We start from the raw sequence: 21,256 nt of genomic DNA, 5'->3' as shown, positions 1-21,256 counted from the left end.
ATAGCAGTCCCGGAAAAGCTTGTTTCAGTCAAAAAACACTTAATTCTGTCGATGTCAGTAGTTTTCAAGAACACTTTCGTACAAAAATGATTTATGACCGCCCTTGCCATACATTTCGAACCACTGTGCCTTGCTTATCCATGCATTTCCTGCTGTTTAACGAGTGTTTTTCATGCTTAAATATTAATTAATAAATAAAGTGCATTTTTGGCGATTTTGGCTGCATACAAACAATCAGTTGAAGCAGATTCAAAAACAACAATCTGCAACACGTGAAATTTTTTTTTTATTTCGTTTCTCGTTTAGTCCTTAAGACAAACAAATATTGTAATAACGATTTTCATTATTATTTCAGCAAGTTTTTCCTCGAAGGTAATGTTGAGTCCTAATAATCTCCACAGCGTATTTCATATTTTCTTCTTAACAACAGCGTAACATGCAAATTCGGGCTATTGCATCAGCCATATTCCACGTGGACTAGTTTTTGATAATTTTATATCATCTTCCTTTTCCGTGAATAATTTTTCATATATATATATATATATATATATATATATATATATATATATATATATATATATATATATATATATATATATATATATATATATTCATAAAATTTTGTATGAAATTTGGACATTCGCCACCATAAACTGTCTCACGTATAATGTGATTGGCCCTCAAATTGCTTTCCATATTTATAAACCCATTTAAATCGTTTTAGGTTGTTCAAATTTGTTAAAGCAGTGAAGTTCTACTCCAAATTCACTAAAATAATGAAGTGATCGAAGTTACCCCGAAATAACTTCCACCAACCTCCACGTGGTGCCGACCGTGATACGAGTAACCTTAGCGGAGATCGGGTAACCAAACCCGGTGGAAACTTTGGTCGTATGCTGACTGGGAAGGGGGAACGTACGCGGCTGTTTCCACATGTTAGGGGCGGCGTACAACGGCGTCTGATCCGGAGCGGGCGGCTCAATCATGAAACGGGGTGTCTCGCTAGCTATACCAAAGACGGTAGTCCCGTCGCGAGACAAGGTAACGCAGCCCTAGTAAGGCAGCATACCGAATATTAAATACTACGAACAATCCAAATATACATACGGAACGGAATAATCGGCTGTGACTCGTCAGAGCATGGGTAGATATCGTGATGCTAGAGCCGCTGAAAAGAGACTCCATCGCCGGAAGAAACGACAGCATTGGGAGCGTATTCTTGCGGAGGCGGAAGGTTGCTTCTCCAGGCACGATGCGAGGAACTTCTACAAAAAGGTCAACGGAATCAGGAATCGAAACGTGTCAGCCCCTGTCATGTGCAACGATAGGGAGGGGAACCTGATAACCGATAAAACAGGTGGCCAGGCGTTGAAAGGAACACTTCAGTGTGCTGTTGAACGGTGAGGGAAACAGTGGAGTCGCAAGGAGCAGGATGACTATTGAGAATGATGGTCAAGCTGTGGATCCACCATCCATGAACGAGGTGAAGAAAGCAGTGAAAGAGCTGAGAAACTGCAAGGCAAGTCGGGAGCGAACAGCTGTATCTTGCTATCCATCAGATCATCGGATCCATCGAAGAGTGTGGTCTGATGAAGAATTGCCCTCGAACTGGTTGGAGAGTTTCATATGCCCGATCTACAAAAAAGGTCATCGCCTGGACTGTAGCAATTATCGGGGCATAACTCTTGTCAATACCGTGTACAAAATTCTCTTCCGCATCCTGTTTCACAGACTGAGGCCGTTGCAGGAGACCTTTGTTGGCGAGTACCAATGCGGTTTTCGAAGGGGACGCTCCACGACGGACCAAATGTTTACCTTGCGACAAATCCTCGATAAATTTCGAGAATTCAACTTGCGGACGCACCATCTGTTCATAGACTTCAGGGCAGCGTATGATTCAGTTAAGAGAAATGAGTTATGGCAGATTATGATCGAACATGGCTTCCCAACAAAGGTGATTAGGCTGATACGTGCCACCCTTGAAGGTTCTACATTAAGCGTCAGGATAGCCGGACTCGTTCGTGACGTTAGATGGTTTGAAGCAGGGTGACGGGCTGTCGAACTTATTGTTCAACATCGCATTGGAAGGTGCTATACGGAGGGCTGGTGTGCAGAGAAGTGGCACCATCATTACGAAGTCACACATGCTTCTCGGTTTTGCGGACGATATCGACATCATTGGTATCAACCGTAGAGCTGTGGAAGAGGCCTTCGGACCTCTCAGGAGGGAAGCTGCGAGATTAGGGCTTGTCATAAACTCTGCCAAAACGAAATACATGGTGGCTGGCAGAGTGCGTGATAGTCCGTCGGAGGTTGGTGTTGCGGTGGTGCTAGATGGGGAAACATTTGAAGTAGTCGACGAATTTATTTACCTGGGAACATTAGTGACATGTGATAACGAGGTTAGCCGTGAGATAAAGAGGCGGATAGCAGCCGCAAACAGGTCCTTTTACGGATTACGTAACCAGCTAAGGTCCCGCAGTCTGCAAATCCGTACTAAACTTGCACTCTATAAAACACTGATTCTTCCGGTGGCTCTCTACGGCCATGAATCATAGACGCTGAAAGAGGCTGATCGGCGAGCTCTTGGTGTTTTTGAGCGTAGGGTTTTGCGTTCAATCCTCGGCGGCAAACTAGAGAATGGTGTTTGGCGCAGACGCATGAACCATGAACACACCACACACCAGGCATACAAATCGGCGGATATAGTCAAGCGGATAAAACACGGCAGGCTTCAGTGAGCTGGGCATGTAACGAGAATGCCGGATGAGCGTCAAGCGAAGGCTACATTTAGCAGGAATCCCGATAGAGGTCGTCGACTTCGGGGTAGACCCCGCACTCGTTGGATATGTGCTGTCGACGAGGATGCATGCGAAATAGGTGTCAGGGGCGATTGGAGGATAGCAGCCCAAAACCGAGGGACATGGCGACGTATTCTGGATTCGGCACTGGATCGATAATCGGTCTGTCGCCTTAAAAGTAGAGAAAAGTAAAGCACATTCATTTCAACACGTAGAAACTGTATCTAGTAGAAAATTTTCTAGGCTTTCAAATTCAAATTAAACCAATGAAATTACTCTAAGTCGTATGCACTTAAAGTCAAAGCCACTTTTGCTTAAACCAATCAGTTTACTAGTTGATGGTCAATAGGACGGTCCCATGGAAAATAGGCAATTTTTGTCCATTTTTGTACCGCAAACGTTACGTTGTGGCTTTGCATACATACAGCAGCGGATAGCGTTTCGTTCGTTGAAGCAGCAGCAGTAGCGGTTTGTTGCAACAGCATTGTTGCATTCGTGAGTGATCGCGAATTTTTTAAATGATATACGCTAAGATTACGGTAGACTTTCTTCTCAATGTTAATTACTTTTATTCAACACTATTTATCAGTGTAAATCTCTGGAAATAATGTGGTGGCCCAGAAAAAATTCAAAATTGCAACTGGGATCGATTTCATTAGTGTTGGAGATAGTTATTGTGATTGATTACTCTGGAATACAACAATGCAGGTGATGTAACAAACAACCTTATGTAGTTCTAACGTTGGCGGTAAAAAAATTGACTTTTTTGAAATGGTGATAAAAACATAACAGAGACAGATAAATGGGTTTGATAAATTTCCCATGGAAGGTTATTATGTTAGCTTACTTGCAAAAAAATTTTGAGTCCGAACAAAGAAATTTTTTAATTAACAAAATTGTGAAGTAGATCTTACGCTCTAAGTTTGCCCTGAAATCCTCGATAGGACGCAACTTAGGGACGTTGGGCGAGCTCACTAACTTGGGTATCATATCGATATTCAGCCGCTCCATCTCCAACGATCACTTCAAGTATTGGGCCGACGTCAAATCCAGTTAAAACAACGCGTTCTCGACCTTATGGTTTTCCTTGATAAACGACGTAACGTCCGGCAGGCACTTCATACTATAAATTCCCCGTTCACGGCCCGTCTGGAGCGAAAGAAGAGCGACTTTGACATCCCCTTCTCACTGATTGCCAGCCACAGCAGCACCTTCCTGGAGAACTTGGTGTGTGAAATGAACTTTACCTCGGTGCTCACTTCCTGCGTGCGGAAAGTAAAATAGGAAGTGCCCTGCCAGTCGTTGCCATCCGAGGTGAGGCAGGCCTTGTCGTCCATCACCAGGCCACGTCGTGGTTTGCCTGGCAAATCGACTTGACCATCTTATTCAGGCGCTTCCGCAGCGTCATTGCCTGCAGCTCCGAGACCAACGGACGGGACTGCCGCTTCCTGACATGTATGTCCATGTTCGCTAGGTACTTTTTCACTGTTTGGCAGATTGCACCGACCTCCCGGCTAAGCGCACGCAGCGATGTAGCCACTTTTTTCTCGGTCTTCCTCTTCAGCATCCTTCGGAGCTTCTTGTCGCCCTGGGTCGGCGGCCGGCGGCCAAAAAGTGCCGCACGTTGTCCCTTTTCGACGCGACGGGGTACCGTTTTTAGAACTCGCACACTTCAGAACGGAGTAGCTTCACTGTTTTCGCCATCACGGTTAGAGCTTGACTGATAGAGCTGTCATTTTTTTTTTTGCTGACTTATGTGTTATTATGATTGAAGCTGCACAAGAAGTTTCGTCGTGTAGTTTTCGTGAAGTCAAATCCATGAAAAATAGGCAATTTTTGTACGCAAACGTTACGTTGTGACTTTGCAACAAAACCAATCAATTGACGGGAGAATAAATACAACAACAGTGTGGAAGTAAGAAAGTGTATTTGTTCTATTTTTAATTTGTTATTAATCCACATAAAATGATCATTCTCTACCTCAAAATCAAAAATAAGTTCTATTTTGATACCCAATTTCGGTTTATTCTCCAATTTTCACAAATTCAACACAAGAATTTGTTTGGGGCCTTTCGATAAGTTCATGAAAAATAACCCTTCTTGGTCAGGAGTCCCAAAGGAGTGTTTCCCGATTCCAGAATGCAGCTTCAGTGATGGTTTGGTTTGGTGCAAGTGAGGTAAGCTTCCACTGGTTTTCATCGACAAAGGCGTCAAAGTCAATGCGCTTGTTATATTACGGAAGTTTTGGAGAAAATTGTTGCCCCGAGTCTACGAAAACTCTATGAGTTCCAGCAGGATGATGCATCAGCGCATACTATGAACTTGATTCAAGACTGCTGTGAATCCGTGCATACTTGAAGTTTGAAGTTAATGAAGCTTACTAAGAAAAGGGTTATTCCAAATCTGCTGTAGATGTTCACTATGAAAACTACTTTTAAAAAAATAGTTTAACAACCTACATTTTATGTCCAATCCGTCCGCCATTACCACTCGTGGAAAGTTGAACAGTGAGATTAAATTTCTTACTAACGTTTTGATGATACCTTCTTCAGAAATATAACTTCTGGAACAACTTTCGTAGGTACATATGATTGTGCGAAATTGCAAATTTCATTTATTTTGTATTGACCAAATTTTATTGCTATTCCTCATAAGCTTGGACTATAGCGTGCAACCACTCTGCGCTGAAACGTCATCTAAATCGACACTGCTACCAGGTCGGCAATCATCAGTTCAGAACCCCACTTCGAGATTTAACCGGCAGCCGGGTGGAAGCTCACTACCGGCCCATATTCACATCGTACTTCTACCCCTTTTTTGGAAAAAATAGTCCACCAGTGCGGCCGCTATCGTCTCACTATCACCGTTTTTCGCCGTCATCGTCATCATCATTCGTTGGTGAACTACAACAAAAACAACACCGAAAACAATAAACACGTTATGATGGTGAGAGCACCGCAAGCAAACCCCATAAATCCCCCCACTACCATCTTGCTGAGGCAGGTTTGGTAGCAGTTCCTAGCGCGCGCGGCGTGTATTATTGATAATGCGCGTCACATTCGGATGGAAGCGCTTCGCGTCCCCAGGCCCAGTGCTTGCCGTTTCATCGACCCACTCCAGCCGTTTTGGATTAAAAAATAAAAGTTAACATCATCATCAATCGGAATCGGACCGCGAACGCGCTCGGTTGTGCCTCCGGTGGGCGCTCTCTTCGCTAAAGGCTGCCCTTTTTCTATCAGTTCAGTCGATCGTGGTGTGGAAATCGAGTTGCTGCTATTCCTGTTACGCTTTTAGTGGTATTAATTTTAGGTTTGATAAAAGCAAAAAAGGGTGCAATCTTTACCGGCAACGTCGCGCTATGGCGACCATGTGCAGTCGTGTGACGGTTTCAAAAGAGTGTGATTTCATACCAAAATCATCTATCGCTTATCAAGCCCTGGATTACTGTGTTTCGATGTGGATTTGTTATATACCTTCGTGTATTTGTTTTACCCAAATTTCATAACCATGTGATGTTCAGTTCTTGTTGCCGAGAGTTTGGTCGGAAATGTCGGGCAGCAACGTGATAACCAGCGAGACCGAGGGGTCGCCATTCTGTCGCATTGTTGTTTCCTAAAGCGGAACCAAATATTAGAGGTGCAATTCCGCGAGTGTTGTGCAGTGCGGTGCAGTGTGTAAATGTTGCTGTCCCACATTTTCCAGTCAGTCAGTCAGCTGTGGATGTGCGTGTTTTTTTTCGCTAGTTTCGTTGCTTTCTAGAAGGCAGCAAGTCATCCAGCGGAAATTGCCCACGATTAACGCTCGCGCAGTGTCTAGGCCAACTAAGTTTTTGTTGTTTTTCACTCTGTTAGAACGCAAGTGCAAACGGGCAAACGTCACGAAACGACGAGGCATGCTTTTCCGTCAATCGATTGAATATTTAATGTGAAATTTGCACTCCATTATCGATGGTCGCCTACTCGGACGTGGAAGTTTTGTGAAAGCAGGGAATACAACATTGTTGAGTGGGAATAAGAGCATATTAAACAGGTTGATGTATCATAAGTGAACCAGTCTGGAAATGTATTACGAGTGGGCCAATTTTTTTATACGAGTTTAGTTTATTTCAAGTTCATTCAACTATTATTAAACATATAATAATGCAGCGGTAAATTCAAAACTAATAGCAATGGTAAAGATTTTGGTAGAGATTTTACTAAGAATACTACAATGAAAAACAATCTATAAGCTGCCGGTACAGATGAATATAGAAAGTAGCTTTACGAACTAATTTCATTTTTGTCATATGACTTACATTTTAAGTTTAGTAAAGCGGGCAATGTATGCAGTTTGCGAGAATGCGAAATCATCGTGGCGTGCTGAGATACAGGAACACAATAGTAGAGGGTGATTCGACTTTGGTTTAGAACTAGTTATACCTTTCCCAGTAGTTTATTTGGCTAAAACACCTTGCCGGAGACAACGGAGATTGCGGGTTCGAGTCCCGTCTGGACGAGGGAAAATTTTTTTTAAGCCTAAAGTCACACCTTCTATTCTCGTTCATTTTCGCATTCTCGCAAAATGCATGTAGAATATATTTTAACAACGCTGCTATCTCTGGAGTTGGGCGTAAACTGGTTTGAGCTGGCAATCCCAACATATTTTTAATGATTACTTTTACTTTAGACCTGTCGTTTGATCACGAATATTAAATTAGAAGCTACCCGCTAGTTTAAGTTCATATCGAACATCCGACGCAATTTTGAGGATCCATACTGCCTCAAAACACTGTATTATGCTCTTATCTGTCCTGGCTTTGAAAACATAAACCTCGTTTGAATGCCGCACCAGCTGTGCTGGAATTACGATAAACATTTTGATGATAACCTGATAATCCCCACCTTAATTAGACCGCTGTCGTTTGCTCGATATGGATACCTTGGGAGGCCGCTGTTAAATAGTGAGGTATATTGTCTAAATCTTTCCAAAAAGTGCCGTTATGGTTTGCATGATAACTCAAAATCAATTAATCAATGACAATCATAAACTTGTAGGTGTTGTTACTCACGTGAAGTCTTATAAGTAAAAGTGCTTAAAGTCTTAGAAGTAAAAGCATCCACTCATTATACAAATACTTCTGTATGCTAGAAAGTAAGATTGTTTTGATAGACGTAAATGTTTTTATGACTTCCTGTGAAATTGATAGTAATAATGCAACATAAAAAATCAATAGACCTTGAAAATAGCCGAAATTGGTTTCCTCATGATACATTACCCTACATTGCAAGTTCAATCACCTGCACAGAAAGCGAAAAAAAAACAGCGAAACATAGAATGCTTCAACCTGATCGTTGTTCGGTAAGAGATGTCAGTCCAGTACATTAACCAACGTCTCACAGTGAGTAACAGTGAATGAATCATGAACCGTGCATTCTTCGTGGAGTAAAAATCACTAGAGCAATACAAGAAAAAAGTGCTGTTAACGCTATGTGCCTTGGTGGCAAACGGTGGGTGCAAGTGGAAATTGAAGTCATAAATAAGCGAGGAAAGCCCTGAACGAGTGACGTAAAGTGCCTTCTTCTACAAACTGCCCACTACTACTTCCAGCTGGATTCGGGAAGCGAACAGCAAACATGAACAGCATGTATCGAAAAGGTATGCGCGCTAGTGTATCATGTTGGTTGGTTCGTATCATTTTTCGTCGGTTCAGTTTGTGGGAAGGAGGAAAAAAAGAGTGATAAAAAACGGAAGTACGTTAGCACGTGTTTTCATAATATGTAACTGTTGACGGTGTGTTGTTGTTTTGCTTCAGAGCTTTAATGGAGGGAACGTTTTCCCAAAGAAGCCACAAATCAGTAAACACACAGTAAAAGAGACTCTCAGATTTTTGTTTTTCTTTTATTATCGGTAAAATGTTTTAAACGGGTTGATTTAGGTTCAAGCTACCAAAAAGGTACCGGTTTTGCAATACCATGTGAATTTCAAAATTTACGCGGAATGCTTCTATTTTAATTTTAAGCTTTAATTCATTCAGAATCAATTTATGTCTTGACTCTACCCTATCTCTTAGAAACTTTTTCGATTCTAAATGTATACTGCGGCTTGTGAACCTTATTTGAGATTTCTGGATTTTTTATGTTTCAAAGCACATTCAGCGGTATTCTGTTTATTATTATTTTGTTTATATTATTTCCATTTCTATGTCCTTCAAAAACAGTTTTAGTGATTCTGAGCTATATTGGGGAAATATTCTGTTTTGACCTTTGTTTCCTTCAGAAGTGTTTTTTAGCCGTTGTTGCAGCGAATCTGAGTTCAATTTGGGATATTTTTTGTTTTAGCCTTTTCGTGCCTTCAAAACTGTTTTTCACTTATTCTAGGCTCAATTTAGGATCATTTTCGGATTTCTCTGAATTTAAAATGCACAAACTATTTTGAACCTTTTCTGTACTATTTTCTATTTTTTTTTTTGTGTAATATGAAAAGTGTTTTCAACAATTAGTTCAAAATTATTATTTCCATTGGATATTGAAGGGCTGTTCGTGGATTCTAAACCAAATTTAGAATTACATTTTTCTTTGACTTTAACAAGGTTTTAAGGTTTTCAGGGATGTTACGGATATCCGCATCTGTAAACTCAGAACATCCGCATAAAAATTGACATCTACATCCTCGTCCGTATCATCATAAAATATTATGCGGATGTTGTAAAACCAATAGGATATAGAAAAAAATAACTTCGAAAATTGTGTGCTAGGAACCAAAAACCAAACGAAATCTCTTTATTTTAAGTATCGACATCTAGCGGTGGAGAGAATGCATTTTACACTAAAAATTTCATTACACTTATTACCACCTGCTCGTCGTGAAGAATTATTTCTGTCTCTCTTGTTTTCATACAAAACCAAAAAGCGAAAAGACTGTGCGAACTCTCGCCGCACTTTCGTCGAGAGAATTCTTTATTCTCGGTACTGGTACAGAGAGAGTGCCTTTTCATGTTAATCGTACAGTACCACCCGCATACGTGCATCGTTTTTATGAACATTTCTTCAAAATGAATATCATTGTTGCCCGAGTTGAAAACCTAATATCTTGACTAATGACAATCTTTTTTTTACATACCTAATGTCGCAAACATTACTCTGATATGCATTACTCGCAATGTTAGGTCTAATGAACGGTACGAGAGAATTTTTTTGCCGTTAGTCGAGAAATTCGGATTCCAACTCCAACGAAAATATTTAAATAATTCAACTAACTGGTTAAAATGGCTTCAACAGTCGCGGGGTATACGCTCTAAGACAATTTGTTAAGCAATGTTTGAATGGTTGAGAAATTCTCAGTTAATTTTTTCTATTCATGTTGAGTGTGAATGGTTACTGAATTTCTGCCTAAAAAATCTCTTGTATGCGGTCCAGTCTTAACTTGATTTTGATAGATTTAAGATCACCTTTTTATTTGGTCATTGAAGCAATTAAATAATAGATGTTTGTTGCATGCTCATACTATCGGAGCGAACTGTTTCAAAGATGCACTGTAAAATCAACGTAGGATGGAATAGCGAAAAACGAATGCAAAAGCGTGGGCTAGGATTTGCAGCAGAGTTTTGTTCGAAGTTGCATATCTGTTCTGTGTTTGTAGCACAGAAAGTTCCTCAAAAAGTCAAAATCCAAGCAGTAAATCAAGCTTCCAGTAACACATGGCTTCGTACCTTCGAGCCTAATCAGACGATATTTGTCTTGACCTCCAGCAAGTATCCCCCGTGAGCAACTGTTCAGCAGTACTGGTCAGATTTACGACCCGGCTTTCTGACGAGAAACTGATGCAGCCAAACTGATGTTGACTGATGTGAACCGCGATACCCACTTCAGCAACCGCATTCCTATCATATGATATCCGAGTACCAATACCTGTACCCGTACACAAATTTGTATATCCGCATTGCATTTTGTCCAAATCGAGATACAGTTGAATCGCTTTAAAACGACATCGCAAGGGAACGTCGTTATAGAGAAATGTCGCAATAAAACGCATATTTTTTTTATTAATATAGAGCAGAAGGGATCATCGAGAATGTCGCTATAGAGAGATTTGTCGCTATATAAATTGTCGTAATAGAGGGATTCTACTGTATGAATTTCCGTATCCTGATAACATTATCCGCATACGCTTCCGAGAAGTCACATCCGAGTCCGCACCTCATCTGCAGATGTCAGAAAAATGTTATCCATAATATCCCTATGTACCTTTCAGCAGTTTGAATTCAACTGAAGATCATTTTCTACTTCTCTAACGTTTGGGAACTTTTTTCAATGGTGCTGAGCCCAACTCGAAACCAACACCTACCTCAATTTAAGATCATTTTATTTTTCTACCATCACCGGCCTTTAAAAGCATATTTAGTGATCTTTTTCCATCTTGTATTTTTGTACCGTTAAAATGAGCGTTGATAGGTTTTTAGTCGTTAAAATTCCTTTTTCGACCGTTAAATGTGGACTTCGGTTATTCTGAATCGAATTCGGGATCATTTTTATTAACAGCCTTTTCTGATATGTTTAAAGTGTGGGCATTTATCAGCGAAACCCAGTGAAAATTACCCTGTTGTGACATTTTCTGGCTTTGAAAATGTACTTTTAGTGATTTGGAGTTCAATTTGGGATTATTTTCCATTCTTACTTTTCCTGCTTTCATGAGTGCTGTTTAAGGTAAGCTTGAGCTAAGTTTGGTTGTAAAAAGCATTTTTCAGCGATTTTGATTTGATTGTCCATTGAATGTGTTTGTGCTGTTTTCTATGGCCTTTAAACTGACTTTTTTATTTTGGAATCATTTTCTAATTTGGACTTTTTAAGCTTATTAAAGCGCTTTTCCACGATTTTAAATTTATTTTCAAATCATTTATTTATTCTGGCTTTTTGTACTCTCAACAGTAGAATTTTGAGTTCAATTTAAGATCAATTTTTCTTTTGGCCATTTCTAGCCTCGGAAGTATTTTCCAGGGATTTCGAGCTAAATTTGGGACCATTTTCTAATCTTCAATGGCTTTTTTGAGCTCAATTTAAGATTTTTCTCCAGTTGGGATATTTTGGTCTTTTTAAAAGCGTCGCTCTGTGGTTCAACTTGAGATGTGTTTTTATTTTAGCTTTTTTTAATTGTTTACATGCGTTTTAGTGATCTTCTATTTTGGGGCTTTTGGCCTTTTTAGATATTGTGAACTTAATACGAGATCATCATTTTTTACTTTTTCAGCTGTGAATGCATTTCGTTGGGTCATATTAATCAAACATTATAAGCGTAAATCAATAAGTTTTGCCTGAAATGTACAAGATGTCACCGTGAAATTGATACACAAATTTGAGTGGTTTTTTCGCATCGGCAGGCCTACCCTGTCAATCAGCTGTGTTTGTTTTGATTGTGACACATAGTTCACTTATAAGTGATAAAGACAGTGTTTTACTTTTTCAGAGAAAAACAGTAATAGATTCAAGCAGAGAACAAATCAAGATTTTGGACCTTGCTGGAATGAGCATCATACAGATCAGAATGAAGCTGTCACATACAGGAAAATCAAATGATTCGAGGAAACTGGTACGGTTGTCCCCATTCAAAAATTGGACAAGAAACGGACTGTGCGAATTTCGTGGTGCAACGAAAATTTGCCTTTTTTACCAGCACCTCTGAAGATTTGCTGAAGAGGAGTGATTTCACAGGGTTATCGTCCGACATCCTTAGGGGCCATCCACATACCACGTGGACAGCTTTGGGGGAGGGGGGTATGTGTGTAATGTTCAGAAATTTTTTTAGAATTTATATGAGCAGTTGTCCACGGAGGGGGGGGGGGTTTAAATCGTTCAAAATCTGTCCACGTGGTATGTGGATGGCCCCTTACGACGTAACCGGCCCACCGCAACCTATTGACTTTTGCCAGCTGTGCAATGGGATTCTCTTCATGCGCCGTCGCTGTTCTCCGTCGCCCATTTGTACTCCACCGTACACAGTCCGCGACACTTTTCGATCGAAAACTCCTAGAGCGTTAAATTCCTCCGCGAGAAACGTTGTTGCCTCGATTCCGTAGAGCACTATCGGCTTATCAGGGTTTTGTACAGCTTCAAGCTCGTGCGTCTTCGCACTCGACTCGATCGAAGTGTCTTCCGAAGAGAATAGTATGCACGATGCGGATGCGCTGGAGCCTGAATACGTCTCTGGATCTCTTTGCTGGTGTTATTTTCAGCGGTCCAGTGACCCCAAATACGACCACCTCAAGCTCATCGTCTACAGAGACGTTGTCGTACATGATCTGCCATAGATGTTCTCGATCAACTGTATCATAGGCGCCGTGAAGTCGATGAAGATGTGATGTGTAGGCACGAAATGTCTGTAAGATCTGTCTTTCTAGTTAAAGGTGATAGACGACGGAACAGGATCTGTGAGAGTATTTTGTAGGCGGCATTGATAATCGAGAAAAAACAGACGACTCCCTCCATCCACTCGTCTGGCAGTTTTCCCCTCCCAAATTGTGAAAATGGCTCATCGAAGCGCTCTAGCCAGCGCCTCTCTCCCGTGTTTAAAGAGCTCGCTCGGCAGACCGAGCGTTGTTGCCTATGGCTTTGTTGTTCTTCTGCTTTCCGATCTCACAAAGAACTTCATGAAAATCGGGGACTGGTACTTGGTCATCTGCTGCTGGGGCTCCTAGGTTCGTTTCTGCTCCGCTTCTGTTAACTGTATCGCCATTCAGGTGTCCATCAAAGTACTCCTTCCACCTGTTGACCATCCGTGAGAAGGTATCCATCCGCGTCGTTGCACATGTCGGCTTGCGGCACATAGCTTCTGCAAAACAAGTTTACCTTCTCATAGAACCTCCGCGTATCACTGGTACGGTAAAGCTACTCCAGCTCCTCATGTTCACGTTTCTCTTGCTGGCGCTTCTTCCGTCTGAGAATCGTGGTCATGTCGTTCCGTGCCCGTTTGTAATTAGCCTTGTTCTCTCTCGTTGACTTGCCCAGGTATATCGCTCAGGTCCGGTTCTTCTCAATCCCTGCTGCCTCGCACTCCCCGTCATACTTGTCATTTCTGCCACTCTATGCTTCCACTCCTAGCGTCGCCATTGCGGTGTCCCCGATGGCTGTGCGAATGCTGCCCCAGCCGTCCTCCAGAGGTGATGTGCCAAGCCCCTCCGCCGTAGGTAGTACCGCTTCGAGCTGCTGCGCGTATTTCTCCGCGGCCTGGGATTTCCGGAGCTGCTTGGTGTTGAGCCGCGGGGTTTGGCAATGTCGCGCGTGGTATACGGTCGACAGTTTTGAGCGCAAAGATACCGCAAGTAGGTAGTAGACCGAGCTAATAAATGCACCGCGATTGGTGGATTGTGGTGTCTGAGAAGAACGGGCTGTCGATGAGAACATGGTCAATTTGGTTTGTTGTACGTGCTGATCTCCAGGTAGTTTGCGGATGTCCTTTCGAGGATAGAAGGTACTTCGGACTGCCAGTCTTTGAGAAGCTGCGTAGTTCACGTCTTGTATATGTCTTCCCTACCGATCTGAGCGTTCATGTCCCCGATGACGTTCTTGATGTATCTAGGCGAGCAGCTATCGTAGAGTTTCTCCAGCTGTAGAAATAGTAAGGAAAACCCACAGAAATCCAATTTTTTTTTCTTCATCTATGAGAAATCCAATTAAAACGCAACAAAATAAGCGGTGATCAGAGCCCGAAAATATGTAGAGCGCTTCCTTCTCTACATTGGGTCTTCCTTCGTGAGGGCACGATAGTGTAGTTGTAGAACCGGTACCCAGCTTATTTTCCAGCATGATGCCTTACTAGGTCTACGGATACCCTAGTCTTGGGTGTAACTGGCGAGACATCGTACTTCATAATTCAGTCGTCCGCTCCGGATCAGACGCTGTTCGAACCACCCCTAACAAGGAGAACAGACGCTTAGACAAGCTGCCCTCGTAGAAGAGCAACTCTCCTTTCCTGTCAACATACGACCAAGTTCCCACCGGTTCACCGATCTTCCCTTTTTTGCGAGGTGTCCCAGTGTGCTGGGCATACCTTGGACCACACTGGGGTCTATTTCATGTCAACCAGTACGGGTGTACTGTTGGTACGCATTGCGCACCAACCCAAATGTTAACTGAATCTTTTATTTGAACTTAGCATACTGCGTGCTTTATTGATGATCGTATTATAGAAACAAATAAATGTTAACTCAAAATTCATAATCACTCCTAAATGTCCTATTTGATAACACTTTTTTACAGTTTGCTATCCAAGAAGGCAATTGAAATATTCAGGATTTTTATCCTTGTGAATGATAGAAAATTGCATGTTTCACGTTAAAATCAAGACCGGTTGTGTACTATTCGTCAAATAAGATTTAACCCATTTAAGTAAAAGTTCGGACTCATATCCTAACTTTTTGAGTTTGAAAATTAGAATAAAAAAATATATGAAATAAAAATTTGAATTTGCTTTTATTTGTAACATAGGACTAGCAAAAATTTTAATTGTTTTCATTATTCTAATAACAAACATAGCTCTCTCTTGTAACTTTTCAAGAGTACACATAATGTTATGAAATTTCTGATGGTTATCTTAAAAGTGATGAAAAATAGCATGGATATGTTATGCATTTATGGACAAACCTTACTTACTAATAAGGAAACCTATACGCTTACTTATAAGGAAGGGTAAAAAATACAAACAAGCACGAATCAATAATAAGCACCTCAAATTGGTTATATCGAAGTTTTATAGTGCTTGTTTTGTTTGTATCAAGTACTATAAAACTATGATGTAACCAACCCTGTTACCTGGGATATCACTTACTCTCAATAGTGGTAATAGAAGTGCGGAATGCAGCAGATACTCGGGCAATATCACAACCTTTCTGGTCGCAGTGATATGTCTATACAGGAAAAACAATTCGCCTTTTCTGGACTTCGCATCCTACTTAAAGCACAATTTGGGATAATTCTCCTATTTTAACTCAGAAGGTAGTGGATTCGCGATTTATTTTCTGTGGTCGTTTAGCCGAAATCTCGTTCGGTTGGTAAATATCGTGATTAGAAAAACGCGATGTGTACCCCCCAAAGAACCGCGTCGGTAGAAATGCGTTTGCTTCCTTGAAGGCACTCAGAATTAATACCTGGATGCTTTTTCGCGCGCGACATATGCAAAGGACCGCAATACCTGGTGTTGCTTAAACCAGCTGAAGGATGTTTCTGAATTTTACCACCACGGGGATTTTTGGTTGGTTAAAACATCCTTTAATACAAGAAACTTTGAATAATAAATTTCCTAAATTATAAATTTTGCTTACATTTAGTGCCTCCAATTACGTTCACCACGTTTTATACTTGGTTATATTTCAGCTTTAGGTTAGGCTTTGCCTTTTTCTAGTGATAAGCAATCAGATTAACAACTAACTAAATTCTAACAATAGTTTTAAGTATAATTCCTTACCCGAAGTTTAATTTATTTATTAAGTGAATATATTTTAAATCTGATTAGGGGAGGAGTACCAGTTATGGCAATACCTAAAAAATGTACCAGTTATGGCATGAACCAGTTATGGCCTATGGAGTTTAAATGGAGTATTGCCATAACTGGTACCATTGCGCTTATGCGATATAGCCATAACTGGTGCACTTGCCATAACTGGCTCACCTACCCTAATTAGAAAAACTGCGAATAATTTTAGAGGTGCGCACAAACTTGCTGGATCCTCCCAACTTATTAAGACGACACTCACAGAAGATCACTCGCTGAGATGACACGCAAGTTCCCTTGATCCCATCCGATGACAGGCCACGTCCGATCAGCCGTCGATAATGTAGACAGCGGCTCCAGAGGTGGTGTGACTTCTAGGGGCGTTTCGTCTCTGACGTAACACCTGGCAAGAAAAATGCTCTTCGCTTGTTCGTTTTCGTAATAAGCCAGCTTCGCGCGCAACATTATCTGATTTCGCCAACCACTGATGGCCATGCCGAAGATCGTTCTCGATGCTTCTATGATTACATTAAAAAATACGTCGACGATTTGTTCACCGCTCTCCCAGCTGACAAGATTGAATATGTGAGGAACGCTCTCAACGGGTTCGACTCACATATTCAATTCACATATGAGGTAGAAAATAACAACCGATTACCGTGTTTAGATATGGTTCTTATTAGAACCAACGAACAAAAAATCGTGACCGAGTGGTATAAGAAACCTGTCGCTTCCGGGAGAATTCTTAATTTTCTCTCGATGCACCCGCTGGCACAGAAATTGAATACGGCAACCGGTTTTATTGGGAGAGTGTTTCGATTATCGACGAACAAATCGCTCACGAAAAATAAGCAGGTAGTACGCGAGCACTTGCTTACCAACAACTATCCGAGCTCACTGATAAATCGGTTAATCAACAGATTTATCAACCAAAGCACGAATAACGTTGTTGAGGAAGTAAACTCGGAACCAAAAGTATATCGATCTTTGCACCATGTTGACGGCCTCACATCCGCACTTGCACGCAGCATTAAAAAGAACCATGAAAATATCAGTCTGAGTTTCAAATGCGTCAAAACCAACAGACTACTTTTCACGAAACTCAAAGACTCTTCTTCGCATCTTTCAAAAAGAAACGTTATATACCGTATCCCGTGTGCAGACTGCGATAGCTCATACATTGGTATGACTACACAGCTACTGAAGAACCGTCTTGCCGCGCACCGCTCTCTCATGAAACGCTACGAACAGTATAGAAATTCTAGCACTGAGAGGGAGGGAAGGGAAGATGAGTTTAAAAAGACGGCGTTGATGAAGCATGCGATAGAAGTCAATCACAGTTTCAATATAGTCAACACTAGAATTTTAACTTCGGATGACAGGATTCAAGCATTACAGGAGTTAGAAATGTGTTACATCGCATGTGACAGATCCGCAATAAATTATAGAACGGACACGAACAACTTAAGCATCGCTTACTCCGGCACGCTGCGATCTCTCACATGTTGATGCAGACTACTACAGTCTCTAGCACTCTCTATCTCTGTTTTGCAACATTATTTCTCTCCGTTTTGACGCAACATTTCCCGACGGCTTTAATCGTGTGTGATGTGTGTTGGAAGATACTGTGTAAGTGTAGCTCATCCGTTTGCGTTTTTTTAAATTTTGAAAAGTCACAAACCAATTAATATTTTGTATATTTTATATCCATAGTGTAGTGCAGTTAACCTAAAGCAATTTTACACCAATGCACCCTATTTTGACGAGAACTTGTTTGTTTTGTTTGTAAGTTGTGTATGTAATAACTTAATTCGTGTGACTAATTTATGTAAATTGTAAACTGTTAATCGTAGTTGCCCTGAGGATGAGAAAATATATCCTTGAAACGGCGGCTTTGACACAATAAAACGTGTTTTAAAGAAACCCGTGACCCAAATTGCCATCATTGAACCCATTAACTATTTATTGGTCAAACACCGCTTAATCTATGATTACGCGCCTGCTGAAATTTATTTTTCGAGAATATTCGAGTAATAAACAAATATTAAACCACCAGGATGCTTCGGGTGGTGAATTGCACTCACGCGCGTCGCTCGTGTAGACCCACGGGGTCTGACAAGTAAAGTACTCACCGTTCGTCTTCGGAATGAGTTGAATCGGCGCACAACGCTGTCCGATTCAGTCACTTACCACGGTGACATAACCCTTCCTTTCCGTCGCAGTCATGGAGATGCAGAGGTGAACACGGTCGCCTACAACAACGACTGCTACATCTCCTTCCTTTAACATCCTTCCCTACCCTAACAATCGTAAGAACGTGGCCGGTGCCGTTATCGATCCATACCAAACGGTAGCTACTTAATTTGTGTAAACTGAAGATGGCAAACTAATCCCAAGTAGCTATATACGTGGTTCCTTGCACAACTTCACTAGCTCAGATCGATCACAGAGGAGCAACTATGTGCGGTCGTTCAAGCTCAAGCTCAATTTGGGATAATTCTTCCTTTTTAACGTTTTCTAGTCTTGGCACTTTATCGTATTATAACCTAACTGGGGCGGCTTCGAGCTCGTTTTCTAACTTGACCTTGTGGTCTTCAGACACATTTTTTTGTTATTTTGAGCTTAATTTGGGATCTTTCAAGGATTCTGAATTTTCTCCTCTCAGAGATTTGCTAATTTATCTCAGCACTCTGCTAGTTGTAAGAATTGACAAATGATAGCTGGATTTTAATAAATTTCTACATTCTTGGTTTGTTGGTATTGGGTCAACTATAAAGAAGTGTAAAAGTGTTCATTACATAGACATTGCTCGAATTATTTGCACATTCTGTTATACGTTGCTAGTGCTGAAAATTAAATTCATCTCATCACATATTTGAATTTGAACAATGAGAAAATTAAGCTCAAAATAGATATTGTGAATACGCAATAACTATTTGCTAGCAAATTATTCCAGTCAACAGTTGATTTACTAAGTTTTTCTTTTCTCTTTCTCACCCACAAAACCTGCAGTCAGCCAATTGGAGGATGGCGAAAAACCCGACCTAACCGACGACAACCAAAACAGCATCAGCTATCGCAATCATCTTCGTCATTCTCATCCTCATCATCATCAACAGCAGCAGCAGCAGCAATTCTACCTCCACCAACAACAACAGCCATTGCTCTACCAAAACCAACCGCCCCTGGCCGTTGCCGACTCTACCGGTTCTCTCGATTTCGACTACTACGAAGATATGGACGAACGGGACAGCATCTATCTGGACGCTGTGTCCGTCAGTTCGGATGGCACCCAGCGGAAGTCACTGTACCTTTCGCGACAAACCGTGTACCATTCGGCGGAGGAGCTTCCACTGGACTCGGCATCGGTGGTGGTGGACGGTTCCGAACCGATACGAAGCATCCAGGCCACCACCGAAGCACTACTGAATGATTCCCGAACCAACGGTGGTCTACCGAATATGCCTTACGAGCAACCGCGGAGCAGCGCCGGACCATCCTCGATTGTTTCCGGTGGCATCCTGAAGCGACCGGGACTGACAACTAAATACAATGAAGAGGTGGCTACTCGTGACTATTCTCCTCTTCTATCTTCCGCTAGCACTAACATGATCGCCGCTGACCGTAAGCATGTTGAGCCAAGACAGATAGTTACATATTCGCTGTGGAAATCTAGGGTAAAAGCGATGCGTCATTCTTGCCATCATATTTTTTCCTATTTACCCTCACACTTTGGTCAGCATATCGGCTGTCTACTACTAACGTTAACCGCCTCATGGTGACGGGGAAATACTAAACGTTTCAACTCCTAACCGTGCTAGTGGGGGCGGGCACGAACTGAGCGTAATAGAGCGGGAAAGCGGCCTACAATAGATGTCGGGTTTTCACCAGTAACAGGAAAAGGCCACTAACATGACATGATGTTTAATGGTATAATAACACACACTCTGTTGCTATCATTTTCCTGCTCAATGACATGTGGTCTAACAGTTGTAGGTTATGTTTATTTTAGTTTCGCCTACCGTCTGAATAATTAAGTAAACTTTTGTAGTTAGGTAATTAATTTTATCATTAATCACGAACTGATCTGCTAACACATTTTTCTTATTAAATGTTCTCTGCCATATTTTGTACCAGTCACGAACCAGATTACAGAATCTAACCTAGTGCTGATAAGACAGCATTAGATTGCATGCCCAGTTGTCGGTATATATGTTACGTTTATTCCACCACAGGGTTTAATTTAGTAACCACCAGTGCTAATCACTGTCGGAATGTGGAACCGGTATTTTTGTTTGCTGATAACGATTATCACCTTCAGCTGCTCGGCTCTGCCGAACCTCATCCCTTGAAATACAATGTGTTCAAGGTACGGAATGAGTTATGTTTTGACATTAACTGCTGTGAATTCAATTAGTTGAAATATTCAATTATTTTACAGAGAAGTCACTTTTAACAGTGAGGAAGTGATAACGTCATTCGGTATTAAATATTTTGTACTATTTCACATTAACTATTTTGTCATCTGACGTGGATTGAAAAATCCGTTCTTAATGGCTTTCATAGCAAATCATCATTGCCAGTTTAAGACTTTGTATGACTTTATCAACTGCCCGACAAACCTAACAATTATAGAACAGATACCCTATACAGGTTTATTAAAAAGGTTAAAAAAAGCAGCCTTTTTATAGTCTACAAGTGAAGTAAGCAAAGTTGCTTAGGCTTATACACTCACAATGTTTCATTGAACGCTGAGAGGGTGCTGCCATCATTTGGACGAGTAGGCGCGAAATCCGTCTAATACTTTGCCACAAAGCAGATATTTTATTCATTGTAGAACGAATTACAAAAATGGCGCATCATATTAGTATAAAGTTAACATACATTTAAACAAACTCATCGCATTGTATCAAAATGTTGTTAATGGCAAAATTTGCCGTTTTGATTCAAACCCGAACAAAGGTTGGATTTTTTCAGTCTATCATGAGAAACCTTTA

At 41.2% G+C, this 21,256-nt stretch overlaps 1 protein-coding gene across 7 annotated transcripts in view; it reads left to right on the top strand.

Annotated features, from left to right (window-relative positions):
• Positions 1-21,256, top strand: part of LOC129726855 (anoctamin-1-like) — a 48,815-nt gene that overhangs the window by 9,626 nt on the left and 17,933 nt on the right. For 2 of the 7 annotated variants that reach the window (XM_055684070.1, XM_055684061.1), the window contains one exon: positions 19,272-19,936. In XM_055684070.1, the coding sequence (XP_055540045.1) occupies positions 19,496-19,936 (441 nt within the window). In that variant the 5' untranslated portion in view covers positions 19,272-19,495. Of the gene's footprint in view, positions 1-5,955; positions 6,098-7,986; positions 8,436-19,271; positions 19,937-21,256 lie in introns of those variants that run through there. The other 5 variants (XM_055684052.1, XM_055684016.1, XM_055684033.1 and 2 more) reach the window with 5 other exon arrangements.

Source organism: Wyeomyia smithii, chromosome 1 (assembly GCF_029784165.1).
Source record: "Wyeomyia smithii strain HCP4-BCI-WySm-NY-G18 chromosome 1, ASM2978416v1, whole genome shotgun sequence".
In the NCBI taxonomy this organism is placed as follows: Eukaryota; Metazoa; Arthropoda; class Insecta; order Diptera; family Culicidae; genus Wyeomyia; species Wyeomyia smithii.
Note: the sequence above shows the minus strand (reverse complement) of the source record. Positions and strands in the feature narration are given on the sequence as shown.